We start from the raw sequence: 26,683 nt of genomic DNA, 5'->3' as shown, positions 1-26,683 counted from the left end.
CGAGACAGGGTTTCTGTGTAGCCCTGGCTGTCCTGGAACTCACTCTGTAGACCAGGCTGGCCTCGAACTCAGAAATCCGCCTGCCTCTGCCTCCCAAGTGCTGGGATTAAAGGCATGCGCCACCACGCCCAGACCAAAGGATAATTTAGAAACAACTAAATACAACCCTCTGTAATATAGCTTGATGGAAGAGTGCTTGCCTGGGTTTAAGCCTCAGCATTTCGCCAGTGTGGTGGTGCATGCGCGTAATTCCAGGATGTGAGAGGCACAGACAGGATTGCTGCAGGTTCAGGTCAGTCTGCTCAACATAAAAATACCTGATGTAAGCCGGGAGTGGTGGAGCACGCCTTAATCCCAGCACTTGGGAGGCAGAGGCAGGCGAATTTCTGAGTTCGAGGCCAGCCTGGTCTACAGAGTGAGTTCCAGGACAGCCAAGGCTACACAGAGAAACCCTGTCTCAAAAAACAAACAAACAACCTGATATAAGTAAATCAGTGGTTAAGAGCTTTGGCTGCTTTTCCAGAGTACCTGTGTTCAAACCCCAGGTCCACGGGTGGCTCATAACTATCTAACACTAGAGATCGAAGGGTATTAAGCACCCATTTCTGGCCTCCACGAGCACTGCATATACATGGTGCACAGATATACACACAGGTAAAACAGCCATTTCATAAAAATGAACAAACTCTTAACATTTTCAAACTTAAAAGTATGCAAGTAGATGTGCACTATTAAGAAGTATGAAGGGAGGGGCTGGGGAAATGGCTCAGTGGTTAAGAGCACTGACTGCTCTTCCAGAGATCCTGAGTTCAAATCCCAGCAACCACATGGTGGCTCACAACCATGTGTAATGGGATCTGATGTCCTCTTTTGGTGTGTCTGAAGAGAGCAATAGTGTACTCATATATACATAAATTAATTTTAAAAAAAGTATGAAGGGGGGCTGGTGAGATGGCTCAGTGGGTAAGAGCACCCGACTGCTCTTCCGAAGGTCCGAAGTTTAAATCCCAGCAACCACATGGTGGCTCACAATCATCCGTAATGAGATCTGACTCCCTCTTCTGGAGTGCCTGAAGACAGCTACAGTGTACTTATATATAATAAAAAATAAATAAACCTAAAAAAATATATGAAACACTTTACCAATTTTCATGTCACAGTTGCACAGGAACCATGTTAATTGTTTAAAAAAAAAAGTATGAAGGGAAAGGGTAAGATGCCTAACTCAAAGATGCTGATAACTGAATACACCTTTCCACCTTACAACACTTGAAGGGAGAGTCGGCTCAGTGGTTAGAAGTGACCACCTGTGACTGTAGTTCCAGAGGTTTCAGAACCCATTTCTGGACCCCAAGGAAACCAAACATGTATGTGGCAATACATACATATACACAGGCAAACACATAAAATAAATATGACTAATTCTTTTAATTAAAAAAAGGAAGATGACTTACAGAAAATTCCCAAGATGCCAAACCCTAAAATAAAAAAGGAGAAATGCGTGATTACAAAGGCCTGTGTGTAATACCACAGGAAATGCCATTTCTGCATTCAAAGGACATATGGGGGTGGGCTGCATAAACAGGTGACAGGCAGGAACCACAAAGTAACATGGCATGAAATTCAAAAGGAGATTCAAGGACAGGAAGAGTGTGAACATTCCTTGACAATGTTTAAACGCCAGCAGCTACACAAGCCACACAGAGGTCACGCCACAGGTAGGTCTTACTGAACAACACAACAGTGACACCCTCCAAAATATGCAATAGTACACGAAGACATCTGTCTTAGTCAGGGTTTCTATTCCTGCACAAACATCATGACCAAGAAGCAAGTTGGGGAGGAAAGGGTTTATTCAACTTACACTTCCATACTGCTGTTCATCACCAAGGAAGTCAGGACTGGAACTCAAGCAGGTCAGAAAGCAGGAGCTGATGCAGAGAGCATGGAGAGATGATCTTTACTGGCTTCCTTCCCCTGGCTTGTTTTCTTATAGAACCGAAGACTACCAGCCCAGAGGTGGTCCCATCCACAAGGGGACCTCCCCCCTTGATCACTAATTGAGAAAATGCCTTACAGCTGGATCTCATGGAGGCATTTCCTCAACTGAAGCTCCTTTCTCTGTGATAACTCCAGCTGTGTCAAGTTGACACAAAACTAGCCAGACAACATCGAAACAGCATTAGGAGTTCCCTAGTCTGTGGCACGGCATTCCACAGCTCTAGGCTGTGTGTCCCACTGGACTGTGGCCATGCTGGATGGACATGTTCCACTCACGGCCAGCCAGTCCAAGTCACCAACTTCCGTGGATGTCACTCCTCTTCCAGACCTGGGTGCCAGAGAGAAAACTGGTCCTTTTTTCTCTCTGCAATGAGACACTCTGTGCCAATGAGGTGGAGGGCAGCTTCCCACAGAAGCCCTGCCCCTCCATCTCCCCCATTCTGTTTGGGCTGTGGGCACAGTGCCAGCAGTGGGGAGAACCGGGCAGCTCAGAGATTCCCAGAAAGTCCAAGGTCCTCTCTCAGAGACACTGTTCCTCTGCAACAACCCCCCACCTTCCTGCTGCCACTGTCTAAGGGGAGACAAATGTTCCAGTTTCCCTGGCTCTGTAATTATGGGCCTGTCTGGTGCTGACCAGAACTGAGGACTGGAAGCAGAGAGGTCATTTTGGCCGAGTACCTGATGGTGATGCCCAGGGCTGATTGAGTAGGTAGCTCTAGCAGCCAGTGGAACATGTGGGGCTTGCAACCCCTAGGGACTGCGGTATCCTTCCGTGGGAGGACCCTCCCACCCATCACCTTGTGGTACTCAGTAGCTGGACACTTGGGAGATCATACGGTCCTGATGAGCCTTAGCCATCTCTCTGCTTCCTGGACCTCCACAGTATCCATCTCTGTGGAAACAAGTAGGAGCCCAGAAATTTGGAGGAACCGGGAAACTGAAGAAGAGTAGGCTGATCCTCCAACTAGAATCCAGCCACAGTAGGACAGCCCCCGCCAGACTATCACGTGATGCTGCCCCGCCCGTTGTGTCGGTCATGTGACCAAATCACATGACAGTCAGCGCCCGGCTCAGAATCAAGCATGAACTTCCATCCTTGTTACCCTGTGGACCATGGTGTCCCCTCCTGGATCCTGGTCCTGCTGCTGTCACTGGGACTGTGCAACCTCCAGGCCAGAGGTGAGTACAGACTGGCTGCCCTTCCTCCTGACCCGCCTAGATCCCTGATGATCCCAACCAGCTCCTGAGTCTCTGCACCTGCCCTCAGCCGACAGAGTTCTAGACCCTGACTTTCATGAGAATTATTTTGAGCAATACATGGACCATTTCAACTTTGAGAGTTTCGGCAACAAAACCTTTGGCCAGCGGTTCCTAGTGTCAGGTGAGTGCTGGCTCGACCGCATGGGTTCCTACCTGCGTTTCCCTGGCCTTATGGAAACTCATTTACTTCCAACAGATAAGTTCTGGAAGATGGGCGAAGGGCCCATCTTTTTCTACACAGGGAATGAGGGGGATATCTGGTCCTTCGCTAACAACTCTGGCTTCATGGTGGAACTGGCAGCCCAGCAGGAGGCCCTGCTTGTCTTTGCTGAGCACGTGGGTACCTGTACAGTTCCTGGCAGTCCCTGAGTTGAAGGAGGTGGGGAGCACCGAGGAGTGGATTAGCCATCCCTTCCTGCTTTCTGCAGCGGTACTATGGGAAATCGCTTCCGTTCGGTGTCCAGTCCACACAGCGGGGATATACACAGCTGCTGACTGTGGAGCAGGCGCTGGCCGACTTTGCTGTGCTGCTCCAGGCCCTGCGGCAGGACCTTGGGGTCCATGATGCCCCCACCATAGCCTTTGGAGGGAGGTGGGTCCTTGACCTCCCTTCATGACAGATCTGGACCCATGAGAGAACCTAGAGTCCTAATCTTACCCTACTCTAAGGCTCCACCCTGTTGTGCCGATTGACACCCTATACAAGGAGGGCCAAAGAGATGTCTCTTACAGTCTCAACATCCTATGCCTACCCCACATGTGGAAGGGCGGGGTCTAGCTTTACCTCCTTCTGGAAGCCCTCCTTGAGTGGACCTCATAGGCAGTGTATGCTATGTTGTTCCCACTAGTGGGACAATTCCTTCTGACTTTGTCTCTGCAATGTCTTCATTGCTGGGTCAGGGCAGGGCACCCACAGGTGCCTTCTCCCAGTGAAGGCTGTATCTGCCTTGGCCCTGGGATCAGGGTGTGTGGGCCTGACAGTTTCAGGTCCTTCTTTCCCACCCTTGGGCGTTCTGAGCAGGGAAAGAGCAGCCTAGCACCTCAGCCTGGAGGACAGTGAGGCTGCTCGCCTGAGTTGTGGGCAGCTTCCCACAACCATGATCTGTGCTCTGTACTCCCAGTTATGGGGGGATGCTGAGTGCCTACATGAGGATGAAGTACCCCCACCTGGTGGCTGGGGCACTGGCAGCCAGCGCTCCTGTTGTAGCTGTTGCAGGCCTTGGGGACTCCTACCAATTCTTCCGAGATGTCACAGCGGTGAGTGAGGGGACTTGGGTACCCCAGGCCAGTGCAAGAATGGCAGCAGCAACCTTGGTCTCTTCTCCAGGACTTTTATGGCCAGAGTCCCAAGTGCGCCCAGGCTGTGCGGGATGCCTTTCAGCAAATCAAAGACTTGTTCCTCCAGGGAGGTGAGGGACTCTTTCCTCACCTGCTGCCCACCTTGGGCATTCATTCTTGCCCTTCACATTTGCCAGCAGTTTCCTCAGCCTTTTCTCCTGGCCTCTCTCTTCCCAGCCTATGACACCATCAGCCAGAACTTTGGTACCTGTCAATCACTTTCCAGCCCAAAGGACCTGACTCAGCTCTTTGGGTTTGCCCGAAATGCATTTACTGTGCTCGCCATGATGGACTACCCGTATCCTACTGACTTTCTAGGGCCCCTTCCTGCCAACCCTGTCAAGGTGAGGTGGCTCTCCCTGGGTGCAGGACCCAGTGCTAGCCTGGTCCAAGAGCCTTGTAGCTATCTGCTTTCATGCCATCAGACACTATCTGCTGTTGTGTCCTGGAAGCTAGCAGCCCTGACCCACGCTCTGTGAAAGGGGCCTCCACTGAGATATTCTGCTGCCTTTCTCTAGGTGGGCTGTCAACGGCTGTTGAATGAGGGCCAGAGGATCATGGGTCTACGGGCACTGGCAGGTGGGTCTACTTCTTGGCCTTCATAGGGCAAGGGTAGCGACTCTAACAGTGACACAGGGCTGAGTAAGGAAAGGACCATGTCCCTGACCTGGGACTTGGTCTGGTATGCTATTTGAGATGTAGTAGGGGACCCACTACAGCTTTTGAAATGATAGGACCTGTGTTTTGGGAACTGGGCATAAGCTGAAGTGGGTAGCATGACTTTCCAGTCATCCTAGGAACAGGCATAGCTACCCCTGAGGGTTGCTATGGGGCCTTTGGAGTCCCTAGCCACAAAGCTCTGCATGCCTGTTCTGTCCTGTTGTGGGGTAGGGTACTGGGGATATATAACATAGTGTCTCTGGGCTGTTAAAACAGCCGGGCCAGCTGGTGGCACATGCTCCCAAGCCTCCCAGTGCTCACTTTACTGTGGCAGACCTATCTTAGCCTTCCTTCCAAGGTGATGGGTAGTGGCTGGAGCTTGTACTGGCTGGCTGGCTGCTGGTCCCAGCACTAATCCCATCCAGGGCTGGTCTACAACTCCTCTGGCACGGAACCCTGTTATGACATCTACCGGTTATACCAAAGCTGTGCTGACCCCACTGGCTGTGGCACTGGCTCTGACGCTAGGGCTTGGGACTACCAGGTTTGTGGACAGAGAGGAGCTAAATTACCAAGCATAGGGGTTGGGTGTGTGGCTTGCCTGTCTGACTTATTTTACTGTGGGGCACCTACAGGCCTGTACGGAGATCAATCTGACCTTTGACAGCAACAATGTGACAGACATGTTTCCTGAAATCCCATTCTCTGAAGAACTCCGCCAGCAATACTGTCTGGATACATGGGGCGTGTGGCCTCGGCAAGACTGGCTGCAGACCAGCTTCTGGGGTGGTGGTAAAGGCCTGGGCTGGTGTTTGGGAGTTGGATGCTGGGAAGGATCCTGTCCTCTGTCCTGAGCTGGTTCTGCAGTGCCCAGATGCAGCTCACAGCTTTAAAGCCCTGGATAATTTGCCACCACTTGCTGTGTTCCTTTTAGACCTTAAAGCAGCCAGCAACATCATTTTCTCCAACGGTGACCTAGACCCCTGGGCAGGGGGCGGGGTAAGTCCAGGCCTGGCAGCTGCTGGCCCCATGTGGGTATTCTGGGCAGTGCTTGAACTGCATTGCTAGGCTCCTCATACAACTTTGCCTTTGCGATTGACACTCAGGTTCACCTGGCCCAATTCATCTGTTGCTCCAGTCCTCATTATTTCCTCTTCTCTCTTTTGGGTTGCTTTTTTTCCCCCTACATCACTTGATGTATAGTCTAACATCTGGCCCATCACATCCAACCTTTTCTTTCCAATGGAGCTATCTGAAACTGTGCAGTAAGCTCATTATTGCTTCAGTTGCATCCCAAAGACAGTATTGGCATCTATGTCAGGGTGCAAGGGTGGGACAGGGCTTGCCTACCTGTGGCTTAAAGCACAGACTACATGCCTCAGATTCTTCCAACAGATCCAGAGCAACCTGAGTACATCAGTCATTGCTGTCACCATCCAGGGGGGAGCACATCACCTAGATCTCAGGTACAGTGTAGTGCAGCCCACCTCCAGGCCACTGTTGGGTTGTGGATTAGATGGACATGATGCTGACCCTGTCTGCTTGCCAGCTGAGTATCCTTACCCCTTATCTGTCTGCTTCTTAGAGCATCTAACTCAGAAGACCCCCCATCTGTCGTGGAGGTGCGTAAGCTGGAATCTACCCTCATTCGTGAGTGGGTAGCAGCAGCCAGACTAAAGCAACCAGCAATGCCACGGTGGCCTGGGCCTAAGAAGCAGCACCCTTCCAGATAAGATGCAGCAAACCCCAGACATCCCTTGTTTTATGTGATCTACAGTGGTGTGACAACTTGCCTTGTATCTGATGGACTGTCCAGATTTATGGTAGATGGAAGAAACTGAATAAACACATGTTAATGTGTCCTTGTCTAGTAGGATCCATGCATGGAAGGATGAGATAATTGGAGATATGCTCTACACAAAGTAACACTGCACACAGCTTGCTGAGACCATTTAGACATTTAATTAAGCAGGGACTCTAGCTCTCAGGTTTCCTGCTTTGGAGGAGGAGGGAAACCTGCCTCTACTGGGCACCAGCCTCCCCTTCCAGGCCCATTCCCATCTTGTATGCTTTAATGAGGCTCCCAGCTTTGTGGACATCTACCCAGTTTCTCTGATCCACAGTACCTCTTCAGAGGGCCACAGGGCAGTTACTGTCATCCCTTGACACCAGCCATAGTTTGGCAGGAGATGGAGAATACACTTCTCAATGCTTAGGCCCTGGGCGCCGCCTGAACCTGTCCATTCACAAGCCTATGGGGCTCCGGTAGAGGAGGACAGCATAGGGAGAAGCTAACATCAACCAAAGGGTTATAACTGATGGGGGGGGGGGGGGGTGGAGGGCGGCAGCTTCTACCCATAAACTCAAGGCCTAAGGATATGTGACCAGCCAAGTCCTTCTTTGTAAACACCTTTGGTGTTAGAACTGGCTTGGGGTCCACGTGTTTAACAGGAAGTCCCCAGCGTAGCTACTATACCTCAGAGGCACAAGGTGGCTGCCACTGAGCTGCAGATGAGTTAGTTAGCATGTCAAATCTCCAGATCTTGGGATATACAGGGAACACAGGCCCAGAGCCTTGAGGTCCTTTCTATTCTGTCCAGTTTGCCCTATGCTGTACTGCATGGAATTGGATAGGAGAATCCTAGCCAAGGCCCAGGGATAGTCTAGTAACAACTCATCAAAGACAGGGCCTACTCCATGGGCTCAGACACCAAGGCACAACTACCACAAACCTATCAGCCGGCAGCAGCATGTGATCTTCACAGGCCCTTGTGAGACGGCACAACCAAGCATCCTAGCCTGTTTGTATAATGGCCCCAAAGCCTTCCTACCTGAAGTGGACAGGAGCTCTGACTTTAGAGGGTAGTTGCTGAGATGTTATCCAGAGAACCTGCTGTCCCCTTAAGGTCAGTCTAGATAGACACCACCCCTTCCCTCCTCTCCACAAGAACCATTACAGTGGGACCAAGTCCACTTTCTTCTCAGCTGAGAGATCACATTATACCAGGGTATCCTGGGAATAAGACAAATTTACTGTTCTAACCCCCGCCAGCCCAGTAGGGTAGCCAGGAGGATCCCTGAGTCCAACCCGTAAACACTAGAGCCACAAAGACCCTCAAGGTCACACTGGCCCAGTGGACCCATGGGTCAATCAGGAGTCAGGGCTATCACAGGCCATTGGGCCATGCCCAGCACCTCACTGGTTTGGGCTATCACTCTGAACTCAATACAGGCACTGGGGTCCTGGGTGGTCCCAGGAGGTGATAAGAAGTCTTGGGACTACCATGGGGCTGCCGGTAGCCAGCCAACAGGGTCATTCAGGTATGGGAATCAGGAGCCATGATATGAGGTTTCGAGGAAGTCAAAGGCTTGGTAGACTTTCCAGCCTAAACCCCAGAACCCATACCTGCTAGTCTGACTCCTGCCCCTCCCACCACCTTCATGAAAAGTTGAAACTGGAGGGACCTACAACTGGGCAGGTACATCACACTTGACAGCTGCCCAAAACTATGTGGGCCTTGTGAAGGTCAGGGACCCAACAGGCCCACCTCAGTCTCCATCAGTGCCCAGACCAGGTGCTCTCCTCCTACGCAGGAGCCCAGATGGGGAGGGGATGGGCTTCTGTGTTGAACACACAGCTGTCCAGACTGAGCAGCTCCAGGTCATCAGAAAAGAGCAGGTACAAGTACTTCAGGGTTTCCCCCACAAAGAAGCTCTCCATCTTGTCCCTGGGCTCAGGCTTGTGGGAATTCTGGACGTTGTTGATAGAAGAATAGCCACCTGAGGGGACCTGCATAAGAGCCAAAGCCTCAATGACACAGGTTGAGCCAAGCCTTGTGAAGAACTTCTAGCTAGACGTGTCACTCAGGCTACTTGTTCAACCCCACATATATGGCCCCAGGGTAGGCTCCATCCTAGCAACTACCCAGGTAATGTCCAAGGTCAACCACAGTTCTACACAGGACCCTGTAAAATGCCAATAACCCCCAAGTGGCCAGAAAATACCTCCAAGAAGGGTACAGCTACAGGACATGACCAGGGTCTAGCTTGTTAAACACAACCCAGGGCAGGCACAGGCAAGAAGCTGGAGTTGTTGAGGTCTGGAGCAAAGAGCTAGGTGTCACACTTAGACCACATCCAGCTCTATAACCTTTTCTGGCCATGTCACAGTAAGAGAGAAGGCAAGGTAGGCCATGGACCCCAGTTGGGGAGGGGTAATGTGTGAGGTCAGTACTCTGGCTCACTGTGAGTGTTTCATAAGCCAAGGGTATGACAGGGCAAGAGAAAAAAGACCCTTCTCAGAAAAGCTTGGGTCCTGAGAATGAGCCCGGAAACACTGGGCATCTCTAAGCCTGTAAAGACAACAGGGCCTTGACACCACCAAGCTCAGCAGGATGACTACACTATCAAGGTCACAGACAACTAGGGAGCAGCTAACTGGAGGCCTCAGAAAACTGACTCTTCAGTCTGTGCCACAGCAGTCTCAAGGGTAGGTCCAGCTACAGCTTTGCAAGGACCTAGCTGTGTCTGTCACCAGCCAAGACCACAGAGAGGCACCTAACAGCTCACCCGTGTGTACTTATTGAAGCTCTGCAGGATTTCCCAGCCCCAGTCCTGGTACTTGCGGTCCCTTGTGACACGGTACAGATAGAATAGGCTTTCCACCGTCTCTGGCCGCAGCAGGTTGTGCCTGTCAGCTGGCTAGGGATAGAGGAAGAGGCTCAGGGAGGATCCACCCTTGCTGGTATCACCCCTGTCCAAGTCCAGCCCATGCCCAGGCTCACCTTGACCTCCACATCTTTATGATCTGCCCGAGGGTACATGTTGAAATGTGCAATCTCAGGGCTCAGACCTGTCTCCATCTGTTGGTTCATCTGGTAGCAGGTCTCCATGAGGGCCCGAGCTAGATCCATGTGGTCAGCTGGCAGGCCATGGTGGACACCCAAAGCCAGCGTCCCCGGCAGGAAGCACACTAAGTGGTCCTGGAATCAAAGTATCTCCTCACATTTGGGCCTAGGCCCATGCTGCTTGGCCAGTATCAAGACCAGTCAACCTAACTGGAGGAAAGAAGCCCCAGGGGCAGTGCAGCTCAGCAGACTCAGGGCCAGGCAAGGCACTCTGTGCCCTAGAGTCCAGGGACAAAACTACAGTGCAGGTTCTTACTGGGGCCTTAACGACCCAGCTTTCCAGGTCCCATCAACCTGCCTACAAACACCTTCAGAGATCTGCTGCACTTCAGGAGCCACAGAGAGGACAATGAAGGTAGCTGCACCAGCTACTTCAGGGTATGTGGGGCCTCTGCTTGGGCTGTCATGAGAATAGGTCAAGCCAGGCAGCAAAGGTCAATGGCACCCAGCTGATGACTAGATTTCTTTGTTACTGGCAAACAAAAGCTAAGATCCTGAAAGTCACACAGAGAGAAGCAGTTTCCCAAAGGCTCTGCCAGTCCACACAGCTTACCATCTTGGCACTGAAGCGGCCGTGGGCAAGTTCTCCCACGAAGGTGAGCTTTCTGGGCTGAGACTGCCGGAGCAGATGGGCTTTTATCCCCTCAATGGCTTTAACATAGTCTTCCAGCAACCTGTGAAGAGCACACATCAGCTTACTCTGAGCTCTGTCATGTTCTGTCTTCCTCAGAGCTACAGGACCAGGAGCTTCATTCACTAAGCTTGACCCACACACAAGCTCTACAGACCTGGCCCTGCTCAGGAAGCACATAGTGCACACACAGCCCAAGTCAGCTCAGGCCCTGAGCACTGCCAACACAAACACCGCTACAAGGCAGGCCGTGTTGACTGAACGGTCCCCGCCGTCTGGGAGCTGAGTTCCTGTAGAGGAGCCAAACCACCTGCGTGACTAGTGCTTCTAGCCAAGGGTGGGGACAGAAGCTGGGGGCCCTGCATCAAGACAGTGGTCAGGCCTCACTGTGTCTCCTTCTTGCCACCCTGGATCCACTGTTTCAGCAGGTATTCGTAGTAGCTGTCAGCCCTGGCCCCCAAGGTGAACACTCCTGGGTGGGTGAAGAGGCCGCTGTTCGTGTTGATGAACATAGGCACCAGCCCGTCTTTCTTCCCAGACAGGGAGTGGATGTGCTTTGTCACTTCCTCCACGGCCTCCTGTGGCAGACAAGGGGAAAGTGGGCTTACTCCAGTCAATTCTTCTCAAACTTCAGCAAATGGAAGGGAACACATTCTGACCTGTCCCATGAAGCCAGCAATATCCTAGCGCCAAAGCCACAGGAGAGCACCCACAGGAAGGACGCTAAACCAGTTTCTTTACCAAATGGATGCAGGGATCCTCCCCGTCATGCTAGCAAGGCAAGTCAGCAGTATGTGAAGCTGTCTGCCTCATGACTCAAAATGCAATGATGTTCAGCACGTGAAAATCACTAAACATCACACATATCCACAGAATGAGCATCGCAACTGGTTAAACAGTATCAGATCAACCAACGAATAACAGCCCAGGCCACAGACTAAGTCCCTGTCTTAGAGAAACATACAAACAAATGAACAAACAAAAACCCCAGAATCATTGGAAGGAAACAGATTCTTCCCCTTTCCTGATAAAAATATTCAACACCACCACCACACTCAACCAATGAGAAACAAAAAGGACCAACTTCAGGTCTGACTGTGGCTTGGTGGTAACTAGTATGCATGGGGCCTTAGATTTGCCAATCTTTAACACCACAAAAAGACCAAATAACCCAAAAAAGGGGGACCATCTCCACATAACAAAAGCTGTGTGTGAGAAAGTCACCGATAAAGAACAAAATGAAGTATTTAGAAATCAATTGCTCCCATTAGAGCAGATAAAGTTGGAAGACTTACTATCCTTACAAAACTACAAAAAGCAAAGTGGGTTAAGAGGCAATGCTGGGACAGCTTCAATGCTGGGGGCGTGGAGCAAAGGTGGGCAGGGCCCGGAGTTTAATTCCAGAACCTAACAAAAAGAACTCACATAGATCTTTCTCCAGAGCAGTAACATAAGCACAGGGGAAGATGTTCATCATCGGGAACACTGAGAAATACAGGTCAAATCACAATGAGCTGCTGCCTCACTCCAGCCACACTTCCGTTCACAGACAGTCTGATCAAACACAAGTGTGCTGTTGAGGAGGTAGAGAAACTGGGGTCTTGTGATCACTGATGGGAAAGTAAAACGGCGCTGTCCCAGTGGGAAGCATTATGCTGCTCCTCTCAAACCGTAAGCACAGAATTACCATGGGACCCAGCAGGTCCAGTTCAAGTGAAGGAGTTCAAGGATTCAAAGTGCATCTCAAACACCTCTCTGTATGCCACATGCAGAGCAACGTCCCTCAGAGAGCTAAGACCTAGAAGCAACCAAATGTGTACATCAGCAGCACAGCAGCCAGACCACAGTGAAGTCACCCATGTGAGGGCTGATTATAGCAGGGAAAAATAGGAACCCCAACAACTGCAGCAGGAGAGAGGAGGCTGAGTGTAAGATGCCACCAGGAGATGGCAGAATATGGCCTCTACTCACATGAGTCCCTTGTACATACCCCTTCCCAGAGACAGAAGCCTGGAGCTGTCAGGGGCTGAGACTAGAAGCAGAGTTTTTAACTGGCCCAAGTTTGCACTGCACAAGACGAGGAAGGCTATTAATAGATGGTTGTATATAACAGACATATTAAAAATCAGTAAGGAACAATCAGGTGGCCCAGCAGGTGGAGGCATTTGCCATGCAACCTAGAGATCTGCAGTTGATCCCTGAGCCCAGTTATATAAAGGTAGAGAGACAGGACAGAGTCCACCTTAGTTGTCCCCTAACCTACACACACACACACACACACACACACACACACACACACAAGTACAGCCCCACACAAGTAATTTTAAAATGTTTAATTAAAAAAAAAAAAAAGCCGGGCGGTGGTGGCGCACACCTTTAATCCCAGCACTTGGGAGGCAGAGGCAGGTGGATTTCTGACTTCAAGGCCAGCCTGGTCTATAAAGTGAGTTCCAGGACAGCCAGGGCTACACAGAGAAACCCTGTCTCAAAAAAAAAAAAAAAAAAAAAAAAAAAGAAAGAAAGAAATTCACACAGCAAAACAGTATCGCAATTATCCTCATGAGAAGCACTCAGACCCAGGGAAACCATTTCTAGCTAGAACCTGCCCTTCTTACCTGAAATTGTTCTTTTTTGTTTTTCCTTTCTGAGATTTTATTCTTGTTTTATGTGTATGAGTGTTTGTCTACATGTATGTGTACCACATGCATGCCTAGTTCATATGGAGGCCAGAAGAGGGTGTTAGACCTCCTGGAACTGGAGTTACAGAAGTTGTAAGACAACTGTGTGTGGTGGGTAACACTGTAATTCCAGTACTCTGGAGGCAGACAGGTGGATTTCTATGGTCTATGTATTGAGTTTTAGTCCAGCTAGTGCGATATAATGAAACTCTGCCTCAAATCCAATAAACAACAACAACAAAAGCACAAAATAGAGGGTTGTGAGCCATCACGTAGTTTCTGGGTACTGAGCCTGGCTCATCTCATAAGAGCAGCAAGTGCTCTTAACCTCTAGCCCCTACCTGGAATTTCTTTATTCCAGTAAGACGAGAGAGCTCCCGGAACTCCAACTGAATGCTCGTCACTTCTGCCACCGTGCTGTCTGAAGTCCACTGGGGTGAGTGGGCAAATCCAGTGCCAATGTTCACATCAGAGTATGGGATCTTGGAGGGCGTAGTGAAGGCAGGCATCAGCCGTTTTCCAAAATCTTCCTAGCGTAAAAGCACCAGAGATCCAAGTTAGAGTGGTTTTCCACATTTCCCCATCTGCGCCCAACCAAGTAGTGAAGCATATTCTGGTGGCACAACTATTACACAGCAAAACTAGGCAAAGCATCAGCATCAAGAACTTCCCTATACATCACAGCAGCAAAAAATAGTACGACGGCAGCTCATTACACAGCAATGCAGAAGAAACTCGAATGCACTAGAAGAGGAAAGCAGAAATAATTTCTCCAATTCCACACACCAGGTCCCAGGAAGTCTAGCCACGAACACTCACAGCTTTGGTCAGGAAGAGGCTGTCCCCCGACAGGTGGTAGGTACTCAGCAGGCCCCCTAAGATGCGAATGGTGCTCTCAAACAGGTTGACATCAACATTCTTCTGAAAGTCTAAGTTCTCTGATACCCATTTCCTGGCTTGCTTAAATTCTGTGGAATGAAGAGTGAGAGCGAGAGAGCAAAGTCCACACCTGTCACTCTGTGGTGGAGCAAAGTGCAGGGGCACAGGCCTATAATCTTAGCGCTTGGGAGGCTGAAGCAGGAGACTGCCTGAAGTTCAAGGCCAGGGGCCACAGAGTACCTTTCTGGACACGACCTAAGATCCTATTTCTTTATTTTTATGTATTTGGGTGTTTTGTGCATATATGAATGCGTGTATGTATACAACATCGGTACAATGCCTCCAGAGACCAGAAGAAGGTATCAGATTCCCCTTGGAAATGGGGTTACAGATGGGTGGTGGGAACCAAACCTGGGTTCTCTGGAAGAGCAACCACTACTCTTAACTCTTAAGCCATTTCTTCAGTCCTTTTGTTTTAAAGTATATTTTGTCATTTTATTTTTATTTTACATGTATGGATGTTTTGCATGTATGAATGTCTGTGTGTGCGCATCAGGTTCTGTTAGCTGCCCTGTGGGTGCTGGCAACAGAACCTGGTCCTCTGAAAAGCAGCCAGTGCTCTTAAACCCTGAGCTACCCCTAAGACACTGGGTTTTTAGAACCAAAACAAAACAAAACAAAAAAAAAAAGTCAGGTATGGTGTAGCATGCCATGGAAGTAGGTATTTTCAGCTATACATCGAGTTCAAGGTCAATCTAGGCTATCTGAGACCTGCCTTTAAACAACAAACAGGGCAGGAGATGGTCAGTGAATAAAGGCACTTACCACCAAAGTCTGACAACCTGGGTTCAGTGCCCAGAACCCACAAGTTGGCCTCTGATCCCTGCATGTGTGCCATAATACACTCAAGTGCCCACACGCGTACACATACAAAAGAAAGGAATTTAACAAACAACCCCTAAACAAAATGCCTTCTGCAGGAAGGGTCTCCTACGGAGCAGCCCTGGTGAGCACAGGCCCTCCAGGGCCACAACACAAGCAGCACTGAGAGGCTCATGGGCAGCCATCAAGCTGCTTAAACAATCAAGTAAGCTAAGAGCTTGTAGGATGGCTGTCAGCACCATAAGCAGACTCATAACCATGTGTAACTCCAGACTTAGAGAATCTGATGCCTCTGGCTTTGCAAGGGCACCTGCGCTCATATCATGCACATACCTACATGCAGGCATAAATGCCTACACATGATCAAAAATAATTAAATCTTTCAAAAGAATAAAAATTAAAATAAAAACAATTATCAATTTAGAAATTATTAAGGCCCCACACTACCAAGCTAAACGGAACCTGAATAACCTCAGTAGGGTATCTTGGAGCTCCACAGCCAGAGCCCTGCCCTCTTAACTGCATCAGAGCAGTCCACGGCCACACTCAATTCTTCAGGAGGTACCGGACAGCTGCTCTGAGCAAGTGACTAGATGAGAAACAGGCCCTGAGCACACCAAGCACACATTTTCCCATATCTAGGACAAGAGAAACCAAAGTCCAATGGAGCAGCATTCATGGCCCCCATGGAGGGAACTTTCACATGCTGCTTCGGCTTACGTGCCACACATGGAAACCCAGTCCAATCAAAAAAGGAGTCCTTACCTTGCTTCAGACCCAAAATCCACATGGTATCCAAGGCATCGATCAGGGTGAGGCCCAGGCCAAACCACTCACTGAAGGTTTTGGACACAGGTTTTAGTTCATCATGGCCCCAAGCAAACTTTTGGTAACCCTTCCAAGCATGGAGAAAGGCCTCAATCACTCCCTTCTGGCGCTCATTCGGGGGGGCTAGAGAAGAGAAAATATGAGTGGCAAGAACAGTCCCACTGTTGGGGCAGGCAAGGCTCTCAAAGGCCAGGCTTCAGTTAATGTAGCAAGACTGACTCTGGCCAGAAGCAGGAGTTATAGTGAAGCGGGGAAGGCAGGAGGCCAAAGCACAGGTTAGACCCTCAGTGATACAGTGACAAGGAGGCATGTCACCAGGAGGCCACACTCAACAGTACTAGGACCTCAAGGGGAAGAGGGCAGCATTCCTATGGCCCGCCACTACACTGCAGACAATGTGGGACCTGGCCACCAATGTCTAATGTAAACTTAGGGATAAGCAGGGACCAGTGACTGGGCAGACTGTGGTAGATACACCCTAAGTGTACATGTTCTCCAACCAAATGAGCTTCCAGAGTCCCACGGGAACAACATCTGCACTTATGTGGCCTCCTTGAGAGTGCCTCATAAGTGCTTTCTTCTCCTAAACTAGGCAGCACATAGCAATCTGTGGGGTGTCACAGCATACACCTCTTCCCAGTAGGTTCTAAGGTTCAATGTGCAGACATCTCTTACCTCAAAGATTATATAATAAAAGAAGCAGGCCAAGCACACAGAGAATGGGAATGGGCACACAGAATGCAAGGCCAGGATCAAGCACATCTCAGTAAACAGTGCTACATGGCCCAGAGACCTGTGAGGTCTAGAAATAAGCTGACACATCAAGGGACATTGTGTCTCTTCTGTCCATTAACAAGACTTTTTAAAATTGATGCTGGCAGTGGTGGTGCACACCTTTAATCCCAGCACTTGAAAGGCAGAGGCACGCAGATCTGCCTCTACAGAGGCCAGCCTGGTCTACAACAGATCAAGTTGTAAGACAGCCAGGGCTACAAAGAAAAAAAAAAGGACCCTGTCAGAAAGAAAAGGAAAGGAAAGGAAAGGAAAGGAAAGGAAAGGAAAGGAAAGGAAAGGAAAGGAAAGGAAAGACCCAAAAAGAATGATTAAAAAAAATACTTGGATTGAATCTTTTCTTTTTTTTTTTTTTTGTTTTTTTTTTTAAGATTTAATTATTTATTATATGTAAGTACACTGTAGCTGTCTTCAGACACTCCAGAAGAGGGAGTCAGATCTTGTTACGGATGGTTGTGAGCCACCATGTGGTTGCTGGGATTTGAACTCCTGACCTTCGGAAGAGCAGTCGGGTGCTCTTACCCACTGAGCCATCTCACCAGCCCCGGATTGAATCTTTATTATTGAAGTGTATACCTTTAATTTTGTGCATATTCTCATGCTTAGGCACAACCTGGACCAGGAGCAGAATGGCAAAAGCCATTCTCTAACAGAGCATCCTCTCTGCTGCTCAGTGCTCTGATATTCATGATGCTGTAAGAGGTATGTGGACAGAATATAGATGCTGAAGGGTGAGCTGCAGAGGGATCGGGCAGGAGGTCATGACCTGGATGCAGAGTGCCAACCCCCAGGCTCTTAGGCACAGGTTCTGGTGAGGTAAGGGGGCAGGAAAACTCACCTGGCTCTTTCCATATCTTGGATGCCAAAACCAGAGGTTTGATGGAGGCTTCAGCTCTTTTGTAAGGAAGTTCAGTGGCCTGTTCAGGCTCAATCACGGCTCCCCGCCAGCTTGAGGGGGAGAGGAGAAAGCAGTCAGCTAGATCAACCCTCCAAACCCACACTATGCCTAGGACAAGGCCTGCCTGGAGAGGAAATCATCTGGTAGGAGCAGGGTATTTAGAATGACAGAAAAACAACAGGGCAAGTCAGGCAGTGGTGGCTCACGCCTTTGATCCCAGCACTTGGGAGGCAGAGACAGGCGGATTTCTGAGTTTGAGGCCAGCCTGGGCTACTGAGTGAGTTCCAGGACAGCTAGGGTTATACAGAGAAACCCTGTCAAGAGAAGAGAAGAGAAGAGGAGAGAAGAGGAGAGAAGAGGGGAGGGGAGGGGAGGGGAGGGGAGGGGAGGGGAGGGGAGGGGAGGGGAGGGGAGGAGGAGGGGAGGGGAGGGGAGGGGAGGGGAGGGGAGGGGAGGGGAGGGGAGGGGAGGGGAGAAGGAGAGAAGAAGAGAAGAGAAACAACCACCAGGCAATCCTGACATATATCACACTATTTGAGACATGGTACTCTTTCTGGATATGGCCATCTCGGTGTGGAGGAGATAACTCCAGGGCTGCTCTAAGAAAAAGCCTTGATCAGAGAGACCTAGGCAAGAGGAGTTCCTGAGGTCTGTAGGGAATCTCATGGAGCAACCCTGGGGAAGGATGCAGCTGCCAGAGGCTGAAGCTTCTATAGTAGTACTGTAATTTACTGAATAAACCCAAAGTGAAGTAGGTAGGTGCAGGAGTCAGGGTATCCTCCTAGACTGGCACTGTAGATGTGACAACTAGGGAGTCTACCTAAGGTTCTGTGTGATGACAAGCACACCAGGAACAGGCAGAGGTTTGCCACATGACACAAATAAGCATGGACCTAAAGGTATTCTTTTTTGGTGTTGCTATAGTGTATCTTTCTCTTCTTGGCTGTCCTGGAACTTCCTCTGTAGACCAGGCTGGCGTTAAACTCACAGAAATCCCATAGACTTTATCTCTCCAGTACTGGAATTAAAAGTGTGCACCACCACCTCTCAGGAGGATAGTGCATTTCTTTTTCTTTTTTCTTTGTATGTTATGCGTATTGAATGTTTGCCCGCATGTATTTGTACTACCTGTGTGCCTGGCGTCCTCAAAGGTCAGATCCCCTGCATCTGTGCTTATGGATTATTAGGAGGAGCTCTGTGGGTGCTGAGAACTTATGGATTATTAGGAGGAGCTCTGTGGGTGCTGAGAACTTATGGATTATTAGGAGGAGCTCTGTGGGTGCTGAGAACTTATGGATTATTAGGAGGAGCTCTGTGGGTGCTGAGAACTGAATCTGGGTCCTTTGTAAGAACAAATGTTCTTAACCTCTTATCTATCTCTCTAGCTCCCCACTTGCGTTTGCTTTTGTTTTGTTTTGTTTTGTTTTGAGTAACCATGGCTAGCCTGGAGCTTCCTATGTAGACAGACTCTACTTTTTTTTCGGGGGGGGGGATGCAGGGGGTGGGGTTGGGGATGGGGAGTGAGGAAGATGGGATGGGTTCAAGACAGCATTTCTCTGTATAGCCCAGGCTGGCCTCAAACTTAGAAATCCACCTGCCTCTGCCTCCCAAGTGCTGGGATGAAAGGTGTGCGCCACCACTGCCTGGCTCTTTTTTTTTTCTTCTTCTTTTTTTCTTTTTTTAAAGATTTACTTATTTATTTATTTTATGTGTCCCCTCCTTCAGACACACAAGAGGGCATCAGATCCCATTACAGATGGTTGTGAGCCACCATGTGGTTTCTGGGAATTGAACTCAGGACCTCTGGAAGAGCAGTCAGTGCTCTTAACAGTTGAACCATCTCTCCAGCCCCCACCTCTACCTCTTAAGTGCTGGGATTATCTATCACAGCTGGCTTTTTTCTTTACTTTCTATAATATAGGCTGCTTCACAGATTTGCATGTCACAGGGGCCAGGCTAGTCTTCTGTGTCATTCCAACTTTAGTACATGCTGCTGAAGCAAGAACACAAAGGATTGCTTCAAAAACCTGAGCAGAGGACTATAGGGATGGCTCATGGATTAAGAGCATTGACTGCTCTTCCAGAAGTCCTGAATTCAATCCCAGCAACCACATGGTGGCTCACAACCATCTGCAATGGAGTCTGGCCCCCTCTTCTGGTGTGTCTAAAGAGAGCAATAATGAATACATAAAATTAAAAAAAAAAAAAAAGCTTTAAAAATACCTGAGCAGAAGTGGGCTCACTAGTGCCCCTCTATTCTAAGAGAGCTTCTGTCCTGAAGAGCATATCATAAGCAACCCACGCTGAATCCGACACTGGCTTGGGAAGCACCATTTCCTCCTGCACACACGATCAAGGGCTTCTCCCTAGAACTTTTTTCTTTTTTTTTTTTTTTAAGATTTATTTATTTATTTATTATATGTAAGTACACTGTAGCTGTCTTCAGACACTCCAGAAGAGGGAGTCAGATCTCTTTACGGATGGTTTTGAGCCACCATGTGGTTGCTGGGATTTGAACTCAGGACCTTTGGAAGATCAGTCAGTGCTCTTACCCGCTGAGCCATCTCACCAGCCCTAGAACTTTTTTCTACACTGCTACTTCCACACTGTCTCCTCATGTGCTTATGGATCTAAGACGGCTGGTTCCGCATCCTCAGAATAGCTGTGCAGGCTTAGAGCTTAGGCCACTCCTGATGCTTTTTTCTTCTTCTTCTTCTTCTTCTTTCTCCTCCTCCTCCTCTTCCTCTTCTTCTTCATCTTCTTCGAGACAGGGTTTCTCTGTGTAGCCCTGGCTGTCCTGGAACTCACTCTGTAGACCAGGCTGGTCTCAAACTCAGAAATCCGCCTGCCTCTGCCTCCCAAGTGCTGGGATTAAAGGTGTGAGCCACCACTGCCCGGCTTCCTGATGCTTTCAAGTGTGGCACTGAGTAGGAAATAAAGCTGAAAGCCATCTAGGCTGAGGTGTCGGTAGGTACTGCAAGCAAGAAGCGTGCTGGTCTGACAAGTGCCAGCGCAGTCATGGGGGCCGGCCACACCCTCTCATTCTGCTCACTGCCAAGCCAGAAGTAGCTAGAATAGGAGGGGCCTGTCAACCAACGGTCACCGCCACACCTGCCTGCACTTTCCTCCTTACTCCACTCCCTCTTGAAACTCTACCCTCAAGTTCCTTAAAACAGCCTTGCTCTCAGACAGACCAGCACACCATGAGAACAGGCCATGGGCCAAATGTGGCTCTGAAATCTGACAGTATAATGAAACTCACTGAAGCTATCTTTAGAACACTGTCTGTTTCAAATGGGAAATATGACATAGACAAAAATGAGTTTTCATTAAAACCAAACCAAACCAAGCAAGCTGGCACTTTCAGATCCATCTCCTGCTAACAGTACCTGATGACGGTTCTCTGTGTGTTTTCTTCCTGCTGAGCCTTCCCCAGGGCTGCTTCTCTCTCCTTAGCATCATCCTGCATCCCATCCTTGGAGACTGTGTTGGGGGGTCTAATCTGCAGATGGGGAGGGCCCCGCCGAAAATGCCTTTGCCGCTTCTAAACCAAAATCAGAGTCACATGTGAAAATATATCACCTGTCACGGCCCGGGCTTCTCTAGATGTGTAAGATTCTGTCCCTCAAGTGTGTATCCATACCCAAAGAGTGCAGTGAAGTACTGTGCTAGCCTTGAGGAGAACTGGTTTCATGTTTTAGCAGTCTGAAGTTTTGAGAGATGAGCTGCTTAAGAACTTAGAGAAACACCAAATAACTAGTACAGGTCTGGAAAAAAGAGTGAGAGCCTTCATGGGGATATTTTAAGACTGAAACAGTCCCAGAAATAATTAAGAATGGCAAAGATAAGGATGCCGTGGGTGACAACTCTCTGACAGGAGAAAGTGTAGGAAGCCTTGGGTTCTCACTAACATAACAACAGGGCTGAAAATGACAGAGCTGAATGACCCCTGCCACCCTCACACGCAGGGCAGGCCAGTCAATAGGATGACGGGTACTTCCCAGATTCCGAAGTTTCCATAGCAACAAGCACAGAATTTCACTCAGCTTTACTTATATCCTCAATAAATAACTTGATAAATTATGGCAAAACATACATGCAGTGGATGACCCAGCTATAAGAACTAACATGAGAGAAGATACCAAAAATTCAGAATAAAAATATACATGATGGAGGGGCGGGTGATGGTGGCACATGGCTTTAATCCCAGCACTTGGGAGGCAGAGACAGGCAGATCTCTGTGAGTTTCAAGCCAGCCTGGTCTATAGTGAGTTCCAGGACAGCCAGAGCTACATAGAAGAACCCTGTCTTGAAAAAAACAAAACAGAGCACATAGCAGAGACCTAATGCCAGCACTCTGGAGGCAGGGTCAGGTGAATCTCTGAGTTGGAGTCCAGCTTGGTCTACAAAGTGAGTTCATGACAGGCAGGGATACACAGAGAAACCCTGTCTCAAAAACTTAATCAACTAACTAGGTCCACATGACAGCTATCCTCAATTGTGTTCAAATGTGTATATGGAATTAAATCTACAAAAGTACAACAAGTATTTAGAAAGCTGTCTTGAGGCCAGGCAGTGATGGTACATACCTTTAATCCCAGCTCTTGGGAGGCAAAGGCAGGTGGATTTCTGAGTTCAAGGCCATCCTGGTCTACAGAGTGAGTTCCAAGACAGCCAGGGCTACATAGAGAAACCCTGTCTCAAAAAACCAGTAAACAAATCAAGCAAGCAAGCAAGCTGGCTTGAGTAGGGTGACAATGGTGCCTTCGACTGACACCTGTCCTAGCATTCCAATTACCTCCTTAAACATGTGACACTCAAGTCAGTTGAAGCCTAGATATTTCAAAGCTCTTTTCTCCTTGTAGAGAAAAGCCAGAGGCTGAGCACCTGACAAAGGCACAAGGCTGTGGAGGGCAGCATACTGAACCGCTGGAGAAACTCACAGTCCTCCCTCTCCCACCTGGCAGCCCCACCGCTGAGGGGAAGTCCACAGACTGAAACATTCCATCCTGCAGGAAGATCCTTGAGCAGAGACACCCCTGAGACTGACCAAATTCAGGAGGATCCTCACTGCCAGAGCAAGCATAGGCTCAAAGCCCCTCTGAAAGGCTTAGCTGCAATGAAGACCCTCAGACAAGACAAGCTACAAAGACTGAGACCAGACCAGCTGCCTGAAAGAGCAGAACACAGCTGAGCTTCAGCCGAGCTTCCTGGAAGAGGGTTAGACCACCTGGAAAGGACACTCTTCGACCTGCTGAGCTGCCTGCAGACTGTTCAGTAGCTCCAGGTTTCCAGCTCTGTGAGCCCACACTGGGTAGGCACACAGCTGTCTTTGAGTCACTTCTCACACATATTCCTGTAAGTAACTCCAATGAAAGTCACTGGTTCACCAAGCTGGACTTTGGTGATATCCATACTTTGGTCTGTCATGGGCTTCCTATCTTGGGGTGAGTAAACATGTGTTATGCCTCTCCAGAAAAAGTTTTATCACACAAGACCCCTGAATTCTTTCTGTTAGGATAGTTCATGAGCTAGAGGCAAAAGAACACAAGGAAACAGGAAGCAGCATCCATCCCCATGGGGAAACCAGCATGTGCACAGGCCCTGTCTAGAGGCAAGTCTGCCAGCCAAGCTAAGAACAGCTCCACAGGGATGGCACACTCACTGTCCTTTTGCAAATTCTCCCCTCTCCCCATTATGGCCTGACCAAGACACTTGCCTGTCTACTTTCTTGTACTTTCTAGTGAGCATCTAGCAACTTAGAAACAAGCTTTTTGAAGAAGAAAAAGTACAACACTCCCTGATTAGAATGAAGGCACTCCTAAATTCACCAGGGCTGACATCCCATGTTTGGATCCCAGGCCAACTTTCATCCATTGTTGACCTGGAACCAGTACTGAGGAGACATTTTTCTAGAGTGGCAATCTGCAGAGGTTTCCTGTTTGTATGATACCCTATAGTCTTCAGGGATATGAAAACTCTACCTCTGCCCAAGACTACCCATAGAAGAAGTTGAAGACTTGCAACATCTGCTAGGTGTAGCCTTGGCTATGTGAAAAAAAAAAAAAACCACAAACACAAAAACAAACAAACAAACAAACAAACAAAACCCAAATAGCCAAAGGCTTTAGAGATGTAGAACTCAACTGCAGTGGACAACTACCCCAACTCTCAAGAAATCCGAGTCTGGCCCTATCACAAGTCAGCTCTCAGCAACTGGCTCTTTTATTGCCAGACCCCTGAATTTATTGCCTCTGACCTACCTCTGGGCTCCACTCCATCTGCCCCATTTCCACAACCCTAAGCTTCTCAGACTGAGTACTCCAGGATGAGGCCTGCCTGTCCCAACCCCTTCTAGACAAACTACACTACCTCTCTACCCAGGATTCCCCAGAAATGCCTCCTCTATCAGGTGATTCTAATACCACCCACCCATAATGGCCCCACGCTGCCTGTTAGGTACAACACAGCATCAGATGGAGCTGCTCAGTGTTCCTTGACTCTTACTCATTTCTCAAAGGCGCCTCTGTATGGGGACCCTCACTCTTTTCCACACCGTAACTTCCCTGGGCGGCATCTTGCTCCACTGTGCAGTACCTCTGCCTGGGCAGTCTCCTCTCCCTCCTCAGCTCTTCCTGAGCACACTGTCCCTCAGGCACCACAAGAACCACAATTGGACAGATCCCAGTTTCGACACCCCAGCCTAGCTCCAGCAGGTCACTTTACAAAGGTCTATCTCCTTCAACCTTGCCCTGCCCACCCAGACAGAGACAGAGGCTTCTTAAATGGAGGCAGGGGTGGTTCCGCCTCTCAACACTGATCTGTACTCTGACACATGCCAACCAACTAACTGTCTCATCTATTTACGGCTGGCCTCTCACCTGCCCTTCCTATCGGCTTCTGTGGTTCCTCCAAAGAGGAAAGTCTCTTTCCTCATCAGTGGGCAGCCAACACATGCCTGACACAGGAGCTTAATCATGTCATGGTGGCGTTCAAAGGGAATGAAGCAAATGTCTGCCTCTTTCTTGCCCAACTTCATACAGTCAGCCTCACCTGAGCCAGTGTGAGGCTGGCTGTGACAGGGAAGAGAGGGTAGCATTTACCAACCTAGAGTGCTCCAAAACAGACCCCAGTGACAACCCACAGAGCCCTTACTGGAAATACCTGAGAGAGTATGTCTGCAAACCCTTCTTGTTCAGCACTTTCCTTCTGAGGCGCTGGTAAGACAGGCAGGACTTCTTGCTTCATCTTCTCTACTTCTGCAGGTCTGCCACTCAGAGCTGTGGAAGCAAACCTTTTCACCTTAAGGCCCATTACAGGCTCCAGAACAGATGTCTAAACAGGTGCTATTTGTTTCAGGTAGTGAAACCTCCAAGAAGCACTGAACTCAAGAAGGCCCAGAGGAATCAAATCTGCTGTTAGTGTCATTGTATCTTGGAGAGAGTTTGTCTGTGGAGCCCTGGCTTTGTAAACCAGGCTGACCTCAAACTCAGAGTCACCTGCTTCTCCCTCCCAAGTGCTGGGATTAAAAGCGCCACCACCTCCCAGCTTGAGCAGGGTTTTATGTAGCCCAAGCTAGCCTCAACTCCTGATCCTCCTACCTCTATTTCCCAAGTGTGAAGACCACAGTCTTTTCCAGGCTGAATTCTTTTTCAAGCATTTGGCAGAGTGTGTCCTTAAACACAACATACAACAACCCCCTCAGCCCCGCAACATATCAATTTAATAGTGCCCAAACAGGCAGCTTGACTTGAGCAATCTGAAGCAATGTTTGGGTTTCCAACCTTAAAGCAGCCCAGAAGGAATCCTAGGATCCTCTCAGGATATCCACTGGTCCCAGGCAAACACACTGTACCACGTGGTAGGGACATGTGATTAGTGCTGATCTGCTGCTATAGACTGATGGGGAGGGGAGGGACAGCACTGTTGGCCCAAAGACCTACAGGGTCACCTGTACACCAGTTGGTCATACTGGGCTCCACATTTTCCCCTCTGCTGTATTTATTGCCAATCTGTCACCACATGCCTTGTGGTACTGTTTTATCTGGATTGCAATACTGTATCTGACCTCAGCCTGCATCTCCTCTGCTCGAGCACCACTGGTATTTCATACCTTTCCACTGGTCAGCCGTATGAAGAGAGTACAGGAATCCACAGAGAATCAGAAAGCCCAAGACGAAGAGAATCACATTCCGCTGTAGCCTCGAAAGCTGCTTCCATTTCTAAGAAAGAGCCGGGAAAATGACACTTGTCACAGATTCGGTTAAAAGAGCAATTCAGAGAGACCCTTATGTAAGGCTTGTCCTTACTTGAGGGCAGGTAAGTTCCCTCTCAGCAAAGTTTACATTGACAGAACAGTGCTAGAGGTGACAGAGCACACCATCCCATACATGGCACAAGATCTGTACACCATGTGTCCAGCTGCACGTGCACTGGAGAAAAACTCCTGAAATCCCCATGACTTGGCTCAGGCATCGTCGGACCATACGGGCTGTGCTCATTGCCCCCTCAGCTCAGGATCCCCAGGGCACCTGACATTAGGCAGGGGAAGCAACCACACCGAAACCCAAGCTGCGAGAACCAGACGCAGCACAGAAACTTCTGGACGCTGGAAGAGACACGAACGCTCCAGCTAGGTACTTCCCTCGGTAAGGCTTCCCCAGCCCGGACCCCGCCTCACCCTCCAGCATGAGCGCCGCCGCCGGCTCTTGCTGTTGTCGTAGCTCTCGCCCAGGCTCAGCGTCACCGAGATGAAGTCCCGGTGAGGCGCCGGCGGCGGCGCCGGCGGTGGGTACATAACTGCGAAGCCGGCCCAAAAGACCTCGCTTGCTGGAGGCGTCAGGAAGCCCAAGACTGAGAAAGACCGCGGGCTGCCATAACGAAGGCATCCACACCCCGCCCATCGCCCTAAACACCAGTGCGCACGCGC

The 26,683-nt window shown here is 49.4% G+C and overlaps 2 protein-coding genes and 1 long non-coding RNA gene across 6 annotated transcripts; 1 reads left to right on the top strand and 2 right to left on the bottom strand.

Moving 5' to 3' along the window:
• Positions 1 to 1,409: 1,409 nt before the first annotated feature.
• Positions 1,410 to 2,940, bottom strand: Gm46732 (predicted gene, 46732). Its single transcript, NR_166118.1, has 2 exons — positions 1,865 to 2,940; positions 1,410 to 1,478 (listed from the first exon to the last, which is right to left on the bottom strand). It is a non-coding gene; the product is annotated as a predicted gene, 46732 (long non-coding RNA).
• An 81-nt stretch (positions 2,941 to 3,021) lies between these two features.
• On the top strand, positions 3,022 to 7,121 carry Dpp7 (dipeptidylpeptidase 7). 2 transcript variants are annotated; one of them, NM_031843.2, is made up of 13 exons: positions 3,079 to 3,180; positions 3,269 to 3,382; positions 3,458 to 3,597; positions 3,690 to 3,853; positions 4,383 to 4,518; positions 4,589 to 4,670; positions 4,777 to 4,943; positions 5,118 to 5,178; positions 5,685 to 5,803; positions 5,895 to 6,051; positions 6,194 to 6,258; positions 6,655 to 6,725; positions 6,845 to 7,121. In NM_031843.2, the coding sequence occupies exons 1-13, from the start codon at positions 3,084 to 3,086 to the stop codon at positions 6,990 to 6,992; spliced, it is 1,521 nt and encodes a 506-aa protein (NP_114031.2). In that variant the 5' UTR covers positions 3,079 to 3,083; the 3' UTR covers positions 6,993 to 7,121. The 2 variants fall into 2 exon arrangements, 1 of the variants encoding a protein (NP_114031.2); XR_374142.4 differs by lacking the exon at positions 5,685 to 5,803 and having other exon boundaries at positions 3,022 to 3,180.
• A 76-nt stretch (positions 7,122 to 7,197) lies between these two features.
• On the bottom strand, positions 7,198 to 26,681 carry Man1b1 (mannosidase, alpha, class 1B, member 1). 3 transcript variants are annotated; one of them, NM_001029983.2, is made up of 13 exons: positions 26,435 to 26,668; positions 25,868 to 25,976; positions 24,919 to 25,034; positions 21,144 to 21,298; positions 17,695 to 17,804; positions 16,002 to 16,187; positions 14,295 to 14,443; positions 13,817 to 14,005; positions 11,185 to 11,375; positions 10,720 to 10,840; positions 10,044 to 10,241; positions 9,829 to 9,960; positions 7,198 to 9,049 (listed from the first exon to the last, which is right to left on the bottom strand). In NM_001029983.2, the coding sequence occupies exons 1-13, from the start codon at positions 26,549 to 26,551 to the stop codon at positions 8,846 to 8,848; spliced, it is 1,977 nt and encodes a 658-aa protein (NP_001025154.1). In that variant the 5' UTR covers positions 26,552 to 26,668; the 3' UTR covers positions 7,198 to 8,845. The 3 variants fall into 3 exon arrangements, with proteins under 3 accessions (NP_001025154.1, XP_006497923.1, XP_030105470.1); XM_006497860.2 differs by having other exon boundaries at positions 7,199 to 9,049; positions 9,829 to 9,956; positions 26,435 to 26,681; XM_030249610.1 differs by lacking the exon at positions 21,144 to 21,298 and having other exon boundaries at positions 7,199 to 9,049; positions 26,435 to 26,678.
• Between the last annotated feature and the right edge of the window lie 2 nt (positions 26,682 to 26,683).

The sequence above is a fragment of the Mus musculus genome, chromosome 2 (genome assembly GCF_000001635.26).
Source record: "Mus musculus strain C57BL/6J chromosome 2, GRCm38.p6 C57BL/6J".
In the NCBI taxonomy this organism is placed as follows: domain Eukaryota; kingdom Metazoa; phylum Chordata; class Mammalia; order Rodentia; family Muridae; genus Mus; species Mus musculus.
The sequence above is the reverse complement of the archived record's forward strand: the minus strand, read 5'-3'. Positions and strand labels throughout refer to the sequence as shown.